At 40.9% G+C, this 19,593-nt stretch overlaps 1 protein-coding gene across 9 annotated transcripts; it reads left to right on the top strand.

Moving 5' to 3' along the window:
- The first annotated feature begins 1,525 nt into the window (after nucleotides 1-1,525).
- mapk10 (mitogen-activated protein kinase 10) lies at nucleotides 1,526-18,785 on the top strand. 9 transcript variants are annotated; one of them, XM_076087773.1, is made up of 13 exons: nucleotides 1,526-1,591; nucleotides 2,635-2,804; nucleotides 7,215-7,344; nucleotides 7,832-7,890; nucleotides 8,349-8,487; nucleotides 9,076-9,241; nucleotides 10,059-10,130; nucleotides 12,963-13,145; nucleotides 15,198-15,322; nucleotides 16,149-16,175; nucleotides 17,029-17,092; nucleotides 17,187-17,264; nucleotides 18,591-18,785. In XM_076087773.1, exons 1-13 carry the CDS (start codon nucleotides 1,526-1,528, stop codon nucleotides 18,731-18,733), a joined length of 1,422 nt encoding a protein of 473 aa, XP_075943888.1. In that variant the 3' UTR covers nucleotides 18,734-18,785. The 9 variants fall into 9 exon arrangements, with proteins under 9 accessions (XP_075943888.1, XP_075943906.1, XP_075943897.1 ...); XM_076087791.1 differs by lacking the exons at nucleotides 10,059-10,130; nucleotides 16,149-16,175 and adding an exon at nucleotides 11,904-11,975; XM_076087782.1 differs by lacking the exon at nucleotides 16,149-16,175.
- Nucleotides 18,786-19,593: the final 808 nt, after the last annotated feature.

Genomic DNA, 19,593 nt, shown 5'->3' with positions numbered 1-19,593 from the left:
GTGTCCCACATCTCTTTTTTAATGCCACCCTCCTCCCTTTGGATTTAAGCAGAGACACTAAAGCCTTGACATTATTAGAGGACCGGTGGAGCTAAGTGATACATTTGGGTCCAGAAAGTTCTAAATTCACCTCCTGAGAGCAAAATTGCAAAACCACATCCTTTCAACTGCTATTCTAGATTCTGGGAACATTTGTCGCTGTTTTATGACCACACGACCACTCTCGCTATAGGCCAGCAAAAATGGCTTTACTACTATTTTTATGAACATCACATATCAATTTATTCAGACATGATCATCAGCACATTGAGGGCTTCATTACCTGGAAAACCCTTGAAGCAGAGTCATTGCGGGTGATTGCTGCAGGATATCTTGCTCCTGCCTAACGTTGGTGCCACAGTCGTTCAGCGCTTCCTTTCCTCTTTATTCCTCCCTCACACTCGTTTGAACTGATCACCCAACAAAAAAGCTAAGCATAAAACTGAAAATTTACATTTAAACCAAATTGACCCATTAGCTGCTCCTTCACAGTGACAGCCTCCCAGCTTTGCCAAAACTTACTACACTACTTTATACAAATGCAACGCCTGATGGTTCATTCTTTTTAAAAGTTAGCTTCTTGTGTGATAGCGGTATTAAATGTAACCCTGTGAAACCGCTTTATAAGGTTGAAGAGGCTAATGAGTTTAGATTGTTGATATTTTTATATGTATTTGCGGTGCTAAGATTGAAATCTCTCACTAATGTATGGGGTCGCACGACTCATAAGTCACAGACTTCATTACTTTGAATAATCAATAGACACGCAGCACATGTATGCATTCTTTCAAAGGGATGCAGCTGTCAGTTGTTTTGAAGGAGTAGCTCTACATTTTTTTAAAATAAGCTCATGAGAAGATCGAGACCACTCTTATGGTTGTATGCTAATCACGAAGGTACAGCCAGCTTAGTTTAGCAGTGAGACAGTAACAAGAAAAGGAAGAAAAAGAATATGGAGAGTAATGACAGAGTACACTTGTTGGCCAGGACGTCATCTTGTTTTTCACTCCTCGATAGCACCAGCCATATTCAGGTCACACCAGCTTCTTGAAACACAAAGACATTGGGTCGAGGTAGCCGTGCTATGTTGTGCTCTGATGAAGAATCGATTATATTGGGTCTATTCCAGTGGAGTGGGTAGTGGCGACATGTTGGTTTTCTCACTTTTATTGAGAATGATGGGGACAGAGTAGAGAGAACACAACAGCAAATTCAATCCCTGACCAGAAAAGATGGAAGTACATGAACCCAAACAGCTATTCCATCACTGTGCACATGTTAATAAAACTTCTCTACTGTATGTTTTATGCAGCGTAGCAAGTGATTCAGGTTAAATCCAGATGTTACTGCATGTACCACTATACTCTGTAGAGTACAGTTATTATGTTTATACATATTTATATACGTGATAAATTGCTGTTCCTGTTAATGATGTCTACATGAAACTTGACTCTGGCTCTCTTCTGTTTGTGTCTTGCAGGTATTTATGAGCAGACATTTCTTATATAACTGCAGCCAACCAATCCTGGATGTGAAGATAGCTTTTTGTCAGGTGTGTGTTCCTTACAGGTAAAAAAGGTACATTGACTTCCATTTCCCCTTCATTGACCTATATGTTGTAATATTTGTTGTGTTTCTCCGTGTCAAAAGTGAGTGTTGATAATTAGTTTAATGCACTAACACTGAGATCCTAACTAAAGACAAAACGGTGCTGAAGCTTAATCGCCCGTCTCCTATTGAGTTGTGACAGTGTATAAACAAAACTCCCGTAGGGATGTGATTTCTTTAACTGTTCAGTCTATAGCACAAGTCTGTGTGTGAGAGGACCGCGTGGTTTTCTACAGGCTATTCCGCTGTAGCTCAAACTATTAAGGCGCTTTGCATGGGATGTCTGCATTACACCTGCATGTGTTAGCTTTATGTGCAATAGCCACTATAGCTGGCTGTACAGTAAAGGCCTGCAGTCCAATGTGTTGTAATAATCGGATCATAGCTTCGAAATGACTTGCCAGCCATGGTGAATTTAAACGTATTACATCACGTATATTCATTTTTCATGGCGTTTGTGGGAAGTTATTCAAACTTGTGCCCCTCAGTGATGCACGGTGGCGCAGCTTTGTTTGGTGTGTGAGCCGCGTTGTAATTACCCCGTCTGTAATTAGCTGGTATTTCTGTTGTGGCACCGTTTGTTCGACTGCACTGCCCAAGTAATTATAGCCTGATTATTATTGTGTGCACATTCATAAAAGAATAATGTAATTTGTGCAGTGAATACAGTAAAGACATTAGTGACAGAGTTTAGATGTCTGCATGGAAACAGTGTAAACTCAACTGTACCGTATGTCCCGTCCTGTTGTTACTACCTCTCCAGTTTTACCTGTTATCCCCTGACACACACTTTGTTGTTGTAACTCTTTTATTCATGGTTGATTGATTGACAATAATAAACTGTACAACATGAATTTTATCTTTTACTGTTATTGTGTAAATTCATGATTCCCTTCCAGATGTTTTATTACTTGCCAGGTAAGTAAACGCACACATTTTCTTCAGCATCACTAACATAATCTCTCTTGTTGCTTTTGCTTCATGCAGGGTTTTGGAAAACAAGTGGATGTGTCATATATCGCCAAACATTACAACATGAGTAAAAGCAAAGTGGACAACCAGTTCTACAGCGTGGAAGTGGGAGACTCCACTTTCACAGTTTTAAAACGTTACCAGAATTTAAAGCCCATTGGCTCTGGAGCTCAGGGAATTGTCTGGTAAGTGCTCAACAGCGCGTCTCTTTTATGTCCTGTTTTACATCATATCACGCTATTTGATTTGTTTTTTATGTAATATTTAATGTGTGATTATCTCATCTAGCTGTTAGTTGTTTTTCTAATTATCTTGTAGTTTATTGCTGTGGGAGATTATTAATGGGAGGAGAACACCTGCTTATCGTTTTTCACCGTTTTGTTTGTGAGGGGCTGCAAACGTAATTTTAGAAAATTGTATAAAGTTTGATGATTCATTTGGCAATTGGAAAGACATGATTTCAGTTCTCCTGAAACCCTGACGTGCCTCCATTATGCCTGACAATCATAACATCTGAAAACACAGCATGCAGCCATGTGACTCATCTTTGAAGAAATGTTGTGATGTGCAAAGTGAAAGAGAATGAATCAGCTCACCGTAAAGCTTGTGCATTTAGAAATGTTTCATTTCTTTGAAGGATCTTTTTTTTTTTTCATACTTTGGGTTTTAATTCTGTATTTGCAAACAGATAGAGGTTCCTTTAAGAGGGCAAATACATGAGAATAATTTCAGTTTTTCTGATGAAGATGAACAGGAATATTTTAGATTGTGATCAGGCACAAAACAATTGTATTCAAAACTATCATCAATTATAACTGTACATATAATTGTGATTAACTTGTTAGAAAGCACTGTTTAGGCTTCAGCTAAGCCACAAAGTAATGAAGTAGTAATGTTTCTTTCCAAAAAAGGAATTCAGGAAAATGACGTCAATCCGGTGGTAAAAAAATCAATAGAATCTTTTCATGTCTTGATCGTTTTGATGAATTCTAATTGCAACTGATTGACTGACCTGATGGACCTTTTTGAAGCCAAGCCCCCAACTGAGAAGCGCACCTGTTTCTTCTCATGAACTTATAAATAGGCTTGTGATATTTATTTTACGGTCGAATTCAGAAGGTCAGAGGGGTAAATAATAAATAAGGCGACAAGAGAATTAAAAAATGATTTCAGCAAAGAAAGTGTCAAAAATATCAGCAGTGTTTAAAAGAAAAAGTCAGAAAAAAGTTGCAAATATTGTATAAAGAAAAATAAGCATCACAATCACTATCAGGATGAGCATTCTGGCAAGATTTAATCATAAATGTGTGGTGCAGGTTGTTTATGATATTTGGATTCACTATAGGCTCATATCCGCTCCAGTGCTATGAGCTGATGACTTACTGTATCTGTTCTTACAGAATATGGATGTGTGGACTGTAAAGGCCTAACAAGATGGGCACTTACGTGAATCCTTAATCCGGATTGCAGAGAGAGCTCATATTCATTGTAATTCATCTCACGCCTGCCCTGTCAGAATGCAGCGGTGCCGCTGTCAAGGCTCCACTTAAAGGAATGCATCTTACAGTCAAATGACCAAATAGATCTATAAGTTATATTTATGTTAATGCGGTGTCACTGTGGTGATATAGCTGCCTCAGAACCTTCCTGGGATGAGCCAAGTTGACATGTTTTGTATCTACGTTTCTTATAGAGTGTTTAAAGAATCACTGGCTCTCAACACTCCAAACCCCCTTGCCCTCCATTTGCCCTCTTTCATTGTCCTTCCTTTGCTTCCCATGCCCTCAACCCTTCTCTCCTTCCGCTGCAAAGCAATTTTGTGCATTTGCAAAGGAACTTGGGCAGGCTGGAGCTGCTAATGCTGGGATTGTGCCCATTTGAGGGATATGGATGGCAGGGAGACAGTGCAAATCTAATTTAACCTGCTCTGCTGTGTGCTGCTTGGCTCTGCCTATACAGCTGTCATCTGGTGTCATCTGGTGTCATCTGGTGACGGTATTACCACGACCAAACCACATGAAACCCCAAAGACAGATGTAATATTCTACTGATTATAGAGATCAAACGGGACACACTATGGAAATAGTCTCATTTAAATGTAAACCAGCACATCAGCAACGTACCATGAGACCGTGACATATATTCATGTTGGAAGAATTATTGTGACATAATGTGATGATCAAATTAGTAGAGTGATGTGCTTACTGTGCATTATTATCAGCATAATCCCCAATTGGATGACATCATTTCGTCTAACATCTGTCTGATTTTGCACAGACAGTTGATTTTTTTTCCACCTGCAGTTATTGAATTTATCCTTTATTTAACCAGAAGTCCCATTGAGATGCAATATCGCTTCTGCCAAGGAATCCTGTTAGCAGCAAGTAAAAAGTTTGCTACAAATATAATACAAGTACAAACCGGACTTTCACCTACAGGACTCAGAGGCTAAAATGACTACAAACACAACCGATTCAAAAATATTTTCAAACGATGTGCATGGCGCCTTGATGGCGGCCTTTTCTCGTCCAGGCACTGCTGTGCTTTTCACTGGAAACAAACATAAATCTACACAAAGAGGCAAAATTCCAAATGTTCTCAGAGGTGGGGTTTGTGTTCAGTCAGCAGAGAACTCACTTTGCTGTAATGACCTGCAAAATGGGTTGAGCCACTATGTGGATAAAAGAAACCATGAACTTATAACCAACACCACCCCCTCTATTTCACTGCATTGCACTATTGTTGTTTATAATAAAGCACTATCAATAATGTTCATCACATTATTATAATCATGTTAACGGACATTTCGTACTAATGATTAGAAACGGGAGAAGTCAGCGTTCATGGTATTAAAGGAATAGTTCAACATTCTGGGAAGTGTGCTTTCTTGCTGAAAGTTACATGAGAAGATCGATGCCGCTTTCATGTCTGCACATGAAGCTACTGCCAGGAGCCGTATCATTTCAAGAGAGGGGAAAGATTTCAAGTTATGTTTACCTTGCAGTCAGTCAGGAATTCATTGCCACTTTTAAAGACGGTGCCAGAGTTATAACATACGTGCGCTCACCACAGCTTGTGTATAAATCACAATATGCAAACAAGCAGGGAGTTACCCAACAGATTATCAACAGCAAGTACAGTAAGTGTGCATTCTGCCTTTGTTATGCAATCAGACAATTCTTGCCCCTGTAAAGGCTGAGCACATGATAATGAGGGAACACTTGTATCACTGGCGCAGCTCGGACTCACTCTGCCAATGTTGTCGCCCACAAACATCCCAATCTGTGCAAATCTCTGCCCTTCTGACTTGTATGCTCGGTCAGGAGGAGCTTTCAGAAGCATCTTAGGAGGGATGAAGGCTTTAAGTAGTTTAGCTGGTCATGACATCATCTTTCACTCAGCCTGAAAAGTGATGACAGGCTCAAATCCCCATTGGATCAATGCTTTTATGAAGGCTCCACTGTTTCCATGGTCACACACTATCCCTGGCCTGCAGTCTCCAGAAACATGACGAACCACAGTTGTATCCCACCCACCCAGCCATCCGCAAACCCACACACAGTGTCTTATGATTAAGGCTGCAGGAAGCCTACCCACAGCATTGAAACTCAATTTGTAGCATCTTTTAGGGAGAATTTATCAGAAAGGGCGCAGTCTAAGATATAGCTGAGAAATATAGCTGAGAATGCGATGTGCATCTTGATGGCGGCCGTTTCTCGTCTAGGCACTGCTGTGCTTTTTATTGGAAACAAACATAAATCTACACAAAGAGGCAAAATTCCAAAGGTTCTTCAGAGGTGGGGTTTGTGTTCCGTCAGCAGATAACTCACTTTGCTGTAATGACCTGCAAAATGGGTTGAGCCACTATGTGGATAAAATAAATAATGAATCTATAACTAACAATATCCCCTCTATTTCACTGCATTGCACTATTTATTGTTGTATATATAATACAGCAACATCAATAATGTTCATCACATTATAATCAAGTATAATCATATTAACGGACATTTCATATAATGATTGGAAATGGGAGAAGTCAACATGTATGGTAGGCTGTAGCGTCTGAATGTGGAATTAAAGGAACAGTTCAACATTCTGGGAAGTGTGCTCTCTTGCTGAAAGTTAGATGAGAAGATCAATGCCGCTTTCATGTCTGCACATGAATATGAAGCTGCTGCCAGGAGCTGCATTCACGGCTGCCATGTGGCTCCTCCCACTGATAGCCTTGTAGTCGTATGATGTAAACACCCTAAATTAGTTACTTGTGCTAAAATTGAGATGAATCTTAATTAATTTCTTTAATTGCTGAAAAAATGCTTTTGCTATATTCTTCTTAACAGCCCCATTAATTAAATTTGATTTGAATGTTTCTTTGTTGCTGACAACATCATACCTCTAAAGAAAAAAAAGTTTTCCAGATAAAATTCAAAACATCTATTTTCATGTGTCTTTGTTTTCTTGGAGATGAGAAAAATAATCATTTTGTTTTTGTGACCAATGACATTCAGGGTGGATCGTCACAGCATCTTGCGAAGTGATTCATCCAGCCATAAATAATAATGGAAAAATTGTTTGTTTTTTTTATTCTACAGTGCTGGCTATGATGCTGTCCTGGACAGAAATGTAGCCATCAAGAAGCTGAGCAGACCCTTCCAGAACCAGACCCATGCCAAGAGGGCATACCGGGAGTTGGTGCTCATGAAATGTGTCAATCACAAAAATGTAAGTGATTCAGCTGAGGGGTAACAGGGAATAGGAAAGAATGCAGGGATAATGAAAATGTATCCATTGTCAGAATGAAGCACAGTTTCAAGCTATACCCCAGTCGGTGTCTATTTTTGGTTCTCAATAAATCCCTCCGCTACAAAACTGAGACGAGCGACTGCGACGTTGTGACTGTGCTAAATTCGATGCCTCCAGAAATGTACCGAACTGGCAGAAGAGTGAAACAGAGAGCACTTCAAGGCATGAATGTAATCTCCAGTGCCACATGTTTGACCTCTTTCCTTCTTCTCCGTCTCTTTTTCCTCTCCTTCACGTTTATCCCCGCTCTTTTGTTACAACTCACTTCTGTCTCTTATTCAGCGGCGTCCTTCACGATGGTCATCATGCCAACTCGTATCCCCGTCCATTACTGCCACTCAGATTTGTGTGTATATTTACTGTCACTGCTATGTGTTGATCCTCTCCGTGCTCTTCTCTCTTTCAGATCATCAGTTTATTAAATGTCTTCACACCACAGAAATCATTAGAGGACTTCCAGGATGTGTGAGTATAGTAAAACCTTTCTACGCATAATTACATTTCCATGAAAAATATAAATTTAGCTCATGTACCAGGCAAAAAAGGCTACTTGTTTTCATTTAAATGATATCCCAAATGAACAAAAGGGGACTGATTTAACTATGTATTATGTGCGTGGTACTCCTTCGCACCTGCAGTTGTGAGAACACAACCACTGGACTGTATTCAGTGAAAGTACTGTAGGTGTAATCCGAGCGGAGGTATCCTGTTCACGTTTAGAGGATATCTCATGCAGGTACATAGTAATGCAGAGGGATTCATGTGTCTTTGTGGCACTTTTTCTGCCCAAAACGGTAGGAATGCACAGTTTATGACTTTCACGGAGCGCTATTATTGTAAAATATTTTATTGAACATTTCATCCAATAACTCATCAAACACTCAACTGATAAGTCTGTCACCCATTCATAAATATGTTCTCAGGTACCTAGTGATGGAGCTGATGGATGCCAACTTGTGCCAGGTGATTCAGATGGAGCTTGACCACGAGAGAATGTCCTACCTGCTCTACCAGATGTTGTGTGGTATCAAACATCTGCACTCAGCCGGCATTATTCACAGGGTATGAAAGCAAAACCCCACAGTTTTCTTGTGTAACTACTGAATATGGTTTGGGTTGTGTGTTTTTTCGGGGACAGTAATTTGTAGTCAAACATCAGTAGCCATACAATTTGTCACCTTGTTTATTGGCAATCAAAGGCAAAGAGGAAACATGGGTTTTAATCCCTGGTGCTTCGGTCTTCACTGGGTGTCCCAGCAAACACATCTGGCAGGGTTCACAGGGTGGGAAGCCTGTGAGGGATCATGTCTATGTCAATGCAACAGGAGATTTAACTGGTTTACCAAAGCATCTACACAAGGGGAACGATGTCAACAGTTGTTAAGCAGACACATTGCCAAAGTGCACAGGGTGAAGGCAATTCCAGATTGGGAGAAAAAGTAATCATTACTATAAAAAAATAAATAAAGCTGAGTACTACCAAATCATTGCCTCCAGTTTCACTATGTACCATTTCAGACATTTTATTCGTCAATGTTAATTTACATGCTAAATAAGTAACATACCAGAGATCATTGGAACTTGTCAACAGAAAAGAGTGTTTGTGACCAAAATATACAGTTTCTCACACCAGTCTTTTCCCATCTCCAGGACCTCAAACCAAGCAATATAGTGGTGAAGTCAGACTGCACCCTGAAGATCCTGGACTTTGGTCTGGCCAGGACCGCAGGCACCAGCTTCATGATGACTCCTTATGTGGTGACTAGATACTACAGAGCCCCGGAGGTTATCCTAGGCATGGGGTACAAAGAGAACGGTGAGAATGCATCATAATTAAGTCTGGTTTCATCAAATTTAGACATATTTAAAGCAGAATAACACTGGAGTGATTATATTGTTTGCTGTCTTTGTTAATGCACACAAGTCTGACATTCACTTTGCCACAGTCAGTCAAAACAACTTTGGGAGCCAACATCTACCTGTACTCAACACCTTTGAAGCAGTTGTGTTATAAAGTCATTTTAAGTGGCGAATTACATTATAGCAGCAGTATGTCCATGTGAGCTGTATGTAACTTATTTTTAAACCAGCGACTTACCTGCAGTAGAACAAAGAGCCGGAGCTTCTTGTAGAAAATATATATAATTGTTTGACTTTTCATGAGCATTAATGATCAGTAAAAGTGTGACCTATTAATGATCCCAATTATCTGTGAAACTTACAAACACATCTGGTGGAGTCTTTGCAAACGAGCTGAAGTTAATTGAAGTGTTGGCGGTATGAGTCACTGATTAGAATCCCCCAGAACATCAGACCTGTGATTGAATGCCAGCCTAAGCGATGACTCATTAGCCATATTCCTCCCACGTAGAAGCCTGTAGTCTCCAAGGCTTTTGAATTGCCTGCTGCTAGTTAGTCCTCTGCTTCTGCTCATCTTCTGCCCTCTGTCTGTATCTATTTCATTCAAGTTTATCTCTGTGTCACACGCGTCTCACTAATTAATTCCCCCTCACTGAATGACAGCTAATCACCGTTGCCTCTCCCAGAAAGCTTGATGTGTCTAACACTAACCGTTGCCTTCCTCTCTTTTCTTTTGCTCCCTCTTCGTCTTTCTGTCACCTCTGTGCGTGCAGTGGATTTATGGTCGGTGGGGTGCATTATGGGAGAAATGGTGCGCCACAAAATCCTCTTCCCTGGGCGGGACTGTATCCTTGTTATCTGATGGTAACACTATTTTTGTTCATGGGTTTGTGTCTGCTGTTATATAATGCGGAATGAATTAAAAAATCAATCATTCTTTGTTTTAAATACGACCAGCCATGGTAGGTTTCAAGTGTCTGACTCAAGATGGATTACTGCCTTTTGAAACACTCTTAGAGTCAAGTGCTTGGAGCGTTTGGAATAATTAAATATAGTAGCTACGGGCGTGTCGTCCTTTATTCCTGGAAATAATGTAAATGTTGAATTCATACAGTAATAACCATAACTTACTTTCGTATCTCGGTCAAATTTTGCTTTAGTTCCATAATTTTCCATTTCTTAGTCACATTTACTTTGAAGAATATTCTGTACCTGGCCTGATGTTCTCTGTGTGTAACTGAGGTGAACTAAACCACACTCACATCTGGCTGTCTTTGTAACACATGTCCCCTTTTAACGCTTTTAAATCAACCTGCAATAACATCATAAAATAAGCCTCGTACGCTCTTGTTCTCAAGTCAGTATATTTGGATCTTAAACTTGACTCAGTCTCATATTTTGGCAAGAGGGAGTCTTCTCTCTAGTGTGCCATTTGGAGAGTTTTTGTGAGGGCTACCTGGTGTGTTCCCCTGCAGTGAGTGGGCTGTAATCTCCAAGATGACGTTCAGATTTGGATAAATAGTCCCCGATGCTGAGTTTGTGCACATGTAGGGGACGTACATCTTGCCATCTGAGGGTGCCCAAATATGTGAGTCAGTTATTAAGAACTCAGTGAATTAATCATTTTTGAGCTCACTATCTTTCCCCCTCTGTCTCTGCTCTCGCAACGACCTGAAGTTCTTATCACCCAACACTCCTTCCTGTCTTACTGTAGATCAATGAACTGTAGTCATGCACAGTTTTGTTAATCTTCTGCTTATAGATCAGTTCCTGGACTGGTACCCTGTCCTTGCTAATCTTAATTTACTTCATAGACTTTCCGACCTGAAGTATTGACCCGGCTGAAGTTATCTGCTCCTTCCTGAGTGTCTGTCAAATGAAGACATAGAAGAGCAGTCTGTCTGCACGGGCCGCAGCACAGTGAGCCTCAGGGTGGCTGTGTGTTCGATGGCCATTTAGTACAACAGCGTGTTAAATAAGTGGCTATGGAGTGATGGGAAGGACACTGAAGTTGTATTTTGGGTTTGGCTGACGCGTAGTTACTGGTAAGATGCCCAGCTAAGAGATGGCTTGCAATGCATATTCTCATGTTGCAGAAGTAGCAACATGTTGCTTAATTTTAGGAATGCATTACTCATATTTGTTATTACTTTATAAAGTGCCAAGCCACAGTGTCTTCAGCTTCAGTATTGTGGTGTATTTCCGAGTGACACGGCGTATGTGAAATAGAATTAGTAATGAATAAGAGGGATTTAAATTGAATTCCACACATTTGATTGGATCGCTCAAAGGTTGGCCTCCGCACTCAACTCACTCACCCACTTTGTGGGGGGGTGAAATGTATAAATCAGAGCTGTAATGTAAGCAGAAATGTAAAGAGACCATGAAGGTAGTGACTCATGGGACATATTGGGACCCTACTCTTTCCCCCTTGACTCATAGATCTGAGGTCCGCAGTATAAAATTATTTTTGGACACATTTTTAGCAAGTAATGAATGAGGGATACAAGAGGAAAACTTGTATTTGTATGTACTTATACGTAAGTCATTGAGGAGAGAGAAGAGTGATTTATAATGCGAGTGTGTATGTGTGCATGTGCCTGTGTGTTTGACCCCAGTGGACATGTGGTCAGTCGGCTGCATCTTTGGAGAGGTGATAAGAGGGACAGTGCTGTTCCCTGGGACTGACCGTATCCTTCCGACCTTCCGCCCTTCTCTCACTCTGTCTCACATGTAAACCTGAATATCGAAGAAACTCCACAGCATTTTCTAGAGGGCAAGTTAAGTTACGTTCTGGTGCATAATGATTCCAGACATGAATACCTCCGAACACAGTGGCGTGTCACGCTTTTTTGCACTGACACCTCCTCGCTGTCTGAGTGAAACCATCTTAGCCATGGATAAGAACCTTAGTGGATGAGAAAAGAATTGCCTCTCTGAACCGTGGGTGGATCATAGCCAATGTGCAACGGAGACAAAAAGGAGGTGGAAGTGTGCAGCGTTCCAGCAAGATGAAGTAACGGGGATCTCTGGTGGCCCTGGCAGCTAACTGCCTCTGGCAACCACTGTGAGAACACGGGGAGGGGGAGGGGGGGGGGGGGGGGGGGTCATTTGCAGTGTGTGGAGGGAAGCATTAGTTGCCAACAAGGAGGGGAATCACAAGCTGACACACCACATAACCATGCATACACAAAAACACAACCACGTGCTTCATGTCTCTTGTTAATTATAAACTTGCTTGTATTCTCGCCAGGGGGGTCATTGGCAGGGCTGTTCTTTTATGACCCAATGAGTATACAGTAGGTATTTCATCTATTTTAAGCAGATAATAAACGAATGTGTTGCATGGAAGAAGAGATCACTGGAGAGCTATTCGATTCCCAAGAAAATAATTCTCCAAACAAAACTGTGTTTTTGGAGGAAAGTGAAGGTAATAGAAGGGAACGGAATTGGATGCATACGGAGGTGTATAATTCTCTTCACTTATTAAGACAAACTTCAATCTTTTGTCATTTACCATGGATGCATGTTTTGGGGTAAACCAAAAAGATAACCATGTTTGTCCTGAATATATAAACAACAGTATTGTGGTCGAGTAATACCTGAGTGGACACTGAGGCATACAGGATGCTGTACATCCCATGTGTGTTTCCCTTAACCCGGACCTACCACACCAGATATCGACCAGTGGAACAAGGTGATTGAGCAGCTGGGCACACCCCTACCAGAGTTCATGAAGAAGCTTCAGCCCACAGTGAGGAACTACGTCGAGAACCGGCCAAAGTACGCAGGTCTCACCTTTCCCAAGCTCTTCCCCGACTGCCTTTTCCCTGCTGACTCTGAGCACAACAAACTCAAAGGTGAGAACTTGAACTGCCTGAATGGACTGTATCTTAACCATTTATATATATTTGCATGTGCTGTGGTGGGATTCTGTAATGTAGAGCTCTGCAGAATTTCAGGGAGGATCTCACAAAATAGGTAATAACCTACGTCTTAATATCACTCATAGGATTTTTTACGATAAACATCTTTGTTAACTACAGAAGCCCTGAAACATAAGGTGTAAAAATACATTTTATCTCCCATATGGGACATAATAACCTTTACACACACAATAATTATGTGAGAGATGAAGTTGTGTTGTGGCAGGTAAAATCTAAAAATATGTATTTACAACTTACACCACGCAGGGGTACTCGGGAGGCCTGTTAAAATCACAACGCCTGCTTTAAATCATAACATAAATATGATGTCTGCCCATTAAATGTTTGAATAAATTACTAGTTTCGGAGCGGTCTTGACTACCTCTACTTCATAGCACTTCATAGCACCTGTAAACACTTTGACAGGAAAGTACTGTTGCATTGTCACACCAGAAAATGTCTACATTCTTACATGATAGATGCCACCAACAGATTCATTTATCAGATCGGTTTGGGGTTAAATGTTTCAACAACTATTGGATGGATTGCCATGAAATTTGTAAGATACCTCCAAGTCCCCCTCAGGATTAATTATAATAACTACGGGGATATCTTCATTTTTCACTTAGCCCATCTGTTCACCAGGTCAAAATTTCAATACTTTGTTTTATGATCAAAAACCTGCAAAATGAATATACATATATATATTGTATTGGGCCTCCATATTAAATGAACCCCATTCTGTGGCTCTCTGTGAATTCAATCTATTCTCATGCAGAGCGTTAACCAAGACATCGTTTATTTTTTCTGTCTCAGTTGAGAAGAGCTCAGTTAAAAAGTTAAAAAGTGGAAATTCCTTCCATTGAGATATAGCAAAATATGCCTTTTCTGTTGCCCCGCTCTTACATCAAAGCTCCTGTCTGGTAAAGTTCTCATGAATCACTTTTGTATTCTAGCTGCTCCCCGCTGGAGTGACAGTGTTAAAGGGAATGCAGAGAGAGAGTGTAGGAGGGTTGTGAGGCCGAGTGGAACTGCTGCTGTTTTGTACGTTTTGCAGGTAGGAACTGACACAGACATCCTTTGGGGCTTTGGTTATTTTGAACTGTATGAGGAAGAGACAGACTGACAGTACTCGGGGATAGAGAGAGGGAAGATGTATGGAATAAGGAAAGGTGGAAGGAGAGCCGTAGAGGAGTCGTTTTACAGATTTACCATCCGTTTGTTATTGACGTGCTGAGGAGAACTGCAGCGGTTGCGCCCGGCTCATCTGTCTTTCTGTTCGGGTTCTCCAGTCCTTTGCTGACGTAGAGCTATTTATAATGGGGTCAGTGTGTGTAGGAGAGAGATGGTGTGTGGTTCAAGGGTTCTCAATTTCAGATCGGTCCAAGAAGGCTTGAGCGACTGCCCGTGCTGGTGGCATTCTTGTATGTTGAGAAGCCAAATGTGTATCAGAAAATACTGTGCATTCGGCATACTGATGCCCTTATAAAACTATATTTAGAAAGACACCAGTGGGAGCAAGTGATTTCTTAGACTCCATACATGACTTTTTCATGATTATCAGCCTGTAACGAGTAGCACAAAATACATTTTGCATTAATCAACAGTAGATATGTATATGGGACAAGCCAGAATCTTGAATTTCAGTGAGTCCCAGAACATACATACTCTGCAGTAAATACTCTTTTCCAAAGCTCTCACTCTGTGAAAACTGTGGGTTTATTTGCTAACCCCCATGTGATTGAGGCTTTGTGAGACTCCGGTTCCCTTTGACAAGCTGCAGTTGTTTATTATTCTCTTTAATCCCTGACATTCTCTCTCTCTCTCTCTCTCTCTCTCTCTCTCTCTCTCTCTCTCTCTCTCTCTCTCTTCCTCCCTTTCTGCCTTATTGTGTTCCAATTTGCTTTTGGCATATTATTAGCATAGAGGAATATTTTCTTGCCTCGTTATCAAAACCACATGTTTTTTTGTTTCTTCAAACCACAGCTAGCCAGGCCAGAGACCTGCTGTCTAAGATGCTGATCATCGATCCCGCTAAACGGATATCGGTGGACGATGCCTTGCAGCACCCCTACATCAATGTGTGGTACGATCCAGCCGAGGTGGAGGCGGTAAGTAGGCCTTTGGCAGAGCAGTATATTGATCACCATCCTAAACTCAATCCTCTCCTCTCTGTCTTTGATTGGTCAGCACTGTTTCATTTGTATTTGCATTGGCGAACATTCCATTATTATCTGTTTTTAATTAAAAGCAATTATAACAATTTACAACACTAATATTGAAGTTTAAACTACAGTCTGTTCTGGATCAGTGTTAATTGCTGCATCAGTGCGTTTTTGATTGTGTTTAAACATTTCGGTTCACATCTCATTTTCTTTTTCCTCTCACTCACGGTTTTAATTTTTATACATGAACTTGAATAGTTTTTTTCTGTTCAGTAAATAACCATCGATTTTTACGACTCGTACGATAAAGACGGCTCATTTAAGCTGCTATTTGTAAAAGAGCGACGTAGTGTTCAGCTTTGTAATGTAAGAGCGGTGGTGTTTCTGGTTTAGGTCCAATTTCTTCATCAGCGCCTCATTAGTATGAGGTGACAGTGAGATTGGGAAAATAAAAAAGCCATCTGCAGCACGATACAGTTGCACAGACACCACTTCTACTTGCAGCAATTAACTAATGAGTGCATGACCAGCTGATGCATTTCAGTGTTAAACACCCTGTTGGTTAAAAAAGTAGCTTTTGTAAAGACGCCACGTGACACACCTTCATCTTTAGAGGATTTCATGACTGTGCACTTGTCTAAGTTGTTTAGTTGTTGATGGTTTTCAATGATGACATTGTTGTTAGAGTTGATGTATGATATAGCTGTGAATGGCATTTCAACACTTTTTCTGCTCTTTTCCCTTTCTCTAATGTCATCTCATGCTGATGAAGGCCAGAGATCTCATCCAAATATCCATGGTAAATAACAACCGCCCGACATCAGAGAAAATAATCCAATGGGACTAAAGACTACATATTTGGTTCAGCACTGTCAATCTTTAATCATGATTAAAAAAGAATGATAATAAACATGTTTAGAGAAATACAAACTGCATATTTTTGATAGATCTTTATGAGGAGAACCTCTTTACTTCTGTCTCGCTTTAGCTGCTGAATGCAGACATGTAACCGTCCCTGCAAGGTCATGTCAGAGTTTATGGGTGGTCCTGTCGCTTGCAGTGAGATCCCGGTGCCAGAGTCTGGGGCAGGATCACAAGGGTTGACTGACAGCATATGTGTGTCCTGTTAGATAAAATGACAACCCTCTGGGGGAAGGACATATGCACTTAAGCTGGACAACCCACCAGCTTTCCTCTTATCTCCCTGTCTGTCAGAGAGATAAGAGGAGTTCAATGCAGATTCTTTTCTGTAATATTTTTATAAATGTGACAAACAATGTAGGCCTATTGGTATTTATGTAAATCACCATTTTGTGTGATGTATAAAGCACAGGCTGTTTTATTTTTCATCATTTACATGATTTATTTCCTTCGTGTGCCTGCTTTAAACCCCAGCATGTCTTTGTGTGCACACAGTACACGTTAAAGTGACAAATTAATAGCAGGATGTGTTCCTCTTGTTCAGGATTTGTTTTTCATTCCCATCTTTGTATTTATTTGTCAACAATTCCACTTTGCTAAATCTGATGCATCATTATGTAAACTTGTATTTGTATTTGTATGGATATTCCACCTGGAAATATCAGCCATATGCATATAAATGTCCTGTTAACTAAACCGTTACTAAGATCTTTATACTCTCTCCCGTTTAGCCTCCACCTCAGATCTACGACAAGGCGCTGGATGAAAGAGAACACTCCATTGATGAATGGAAAGGTGAGAATTACTTATTTAATTAAACCATAAACAGATTTATCAAACACTTTATATGTTTTAATAACTCCCTCTCCTTTATTTTGCTCCTCGGCAGAACTCATTTACAAAGAGGTGATGAACTTTGAGGAGAGAACGAAGAATGGCGTAGTGAAGGGACAGCCTTCACCTTCAGGTACTCTCAGTGCATAACCCTAATCGCTCTGTAAGTGAATTTACTATAACCTTACTGGAGTTACTTGTAAATAGAGAAACCCATCGTGTTGTTGTGTCTCTGTCTTTTGCATCTCCTGTTTTAAAGTTAAATGTTGTTCAGTGTTTGTGCCGAGTGTATTTGTTAAATGGTATTATTGTTTGACAGCTAATCAGTAATTGGAAAGAATGCCTCTTAACATATTTGATTGCAGACGCTGTGTGTGTGCACTTTAATTAGTGTGTTTGTGTAAATGTATAACATGTCATGACTTAAGATTTGGGTCCTTTGGGGTCCATCACAGGACATTTCAGTCCTCAGCTGCAGCTGACATTTTATACTGTTCTGTTGTCTGCTAAGGACCTCCAAGCACAGTAAGTGCCGTTCTCATAGTTTGCCACATGGGGGCGGTGTGGAGTCATGTTAGAACATTGACCAGGCCACTCAAACGTCACTGTGAAAATAGCTTATTGTTGGGTAAAAACAGCAGACATTCTTCATTAAAGACTGTCCAGTAAGATCGACAAAGCCCTCAGGCCTAATTAGTGGTGACACCACAAAAGTTATAATCTCCCATCACAAGCTGTCGGCAGAGTGTCTCCCAAGAATAGTCTTCATTCATTTATGATTTACAAGCTTCATTAATCTTATACTCAAGTCATCTTTAAGACTAAGATTTTAATTTGTGCTGCACCCGCATGGTGACTTTTAACAGATATTTCTGATGTGTTTAATGTAAGTAAGCTTACAAGTGAAGTGACAGCTGTAATTAATGCCGGCCATTAATCCTGCTTTGTTCTCCGTTTTATTTTGGGTCAGCTGAAGTACCCACCGGCCTCCATTAAGCAATTACCTCCCACAGGGAACAGACACAAACAGCAGATTTACCAGATTTGTCCTCTGTAGAGGACTGTCTGTATTAACAATTTCCTCAGGTTGGCTTCACACGTATGTTCTCATCCTTTTTAATCAGGCTTTTATTTTATTTCTATTACATGCCAGTATAAGATAAAATCTTGACAATGGTCTGTACTGAAACTATCCAGCAGCTACTTGTTGGCATGTAAAACAAGCCCACCCTTGTGATCACCCTTTGACGATGTTTCCTGTGACAACCATTGGACCCAAACCTTACTTACCCCTGTTTCATTATAGACACACTGTGATTGTGGTGTCCCGCAGGTGTCGTTCATGTTGTTCTCTGTGTGCACTTCTCACGCTTCTCTTCTAGTTGTATTTCTGCATGCTGTCTTTGCCAGGACTCTTTTACGTTGTAACCCCTTGCTGCTGTTGCTTCCCTTAGCACAGGTGCAGCCGTGAACAGCAGCGAGAGCCTCCCTCCCTCCTCCTCCATAAACGACATCTCCTCCATGTCCACCGACCAGACCCTGGCCTCAGACACCGACAGCAGCCTGGAGACCTCCGCAGGACCCCTGGGGTGTTGCAGGTGACTAGCCGCCTGCCTGCGAAACCCCATGTTCTTCCGAAGGTGAAGAACCCAACCGAGATGACCCGACTGCAAATACACACACAGACAGACACACACACACACACACAAAAAAAGAGTAAAGATCAAAATGAATATATTAAGAACAAAAACACGAGTCATGGAAACACAGAAATGATGAAATCTAAAGTCTGTGCATTGTCATTCAAAAACATCAGTGGTATTTAAACTGAAGTAAATGAGATATATGTTAATGATCCTCTAGTTGCTTTGCTTATATTACCCCACATATCTTGTATATGGCATCCAAACGAAACGACCAAATGCTTCGACTTGCGTCTCCTATAAAGTGCATACCGGCTGGCTGCTGGTCTCCCAATTCCTTACAAAAGCATTTATGCTCCAATCATCGTGGCAAGGTGGGCTGCCAAGGTGGGCTGCCATTTTGCTCATCACTACTGTACAATACGTTCTCCCTCTGCCCTTTCCCTATCAAACCCCTTATGTAATGACACTGCTGTATTTTAACCTCTAGGCTGTGTCTCAGACGCCCTCATAACCACCCAACACAACCCCCAATGTAAGGTTGCCTGATTCGTGTGTTTGTATGTGGTTATTCTGCAGGGATATGTAGTCGCTCTCACCCAGAGCGGCGCTTCCTGCGCTACTTGTAAATAATGTAATTCTGTACAGCTGAAGGGCACACAGAGTGGGACTGATGGCCAGTACACTGGGAGGTTTTTTTTTCTGACTAGCGCACCTTGCCACATCACCGCTTTCCACCTCAGTTGCCCCCTGCCTATTGCTGTAGTCCTGCATGATTAGATTAAACTCAATGCTAATCTCACTGTATGCTAAAATGAG

The sequence above is a fragment of the Anarhichas minor genome, unplaced genomic scaffold, assembly GCF_050575085.1.
Source record: "Anarhichas minor isolate MPS153535 unplaced genomic scaffold, ASM5057508v1 ptg000002l, whole genome shotgun sequence".
NCBI classification, from domain to species: domain Eukaryota; kingdom Metazoa; phylum Chordata; class Actinopteri; order Perciformes; family Anarhichadidae; genus Anarhichas; species Anarhichas minor.
Note: the sequence above shows the minus strand (reverse complement) of the source record. Positions and strands in the feature narration are given on the sequence as shown.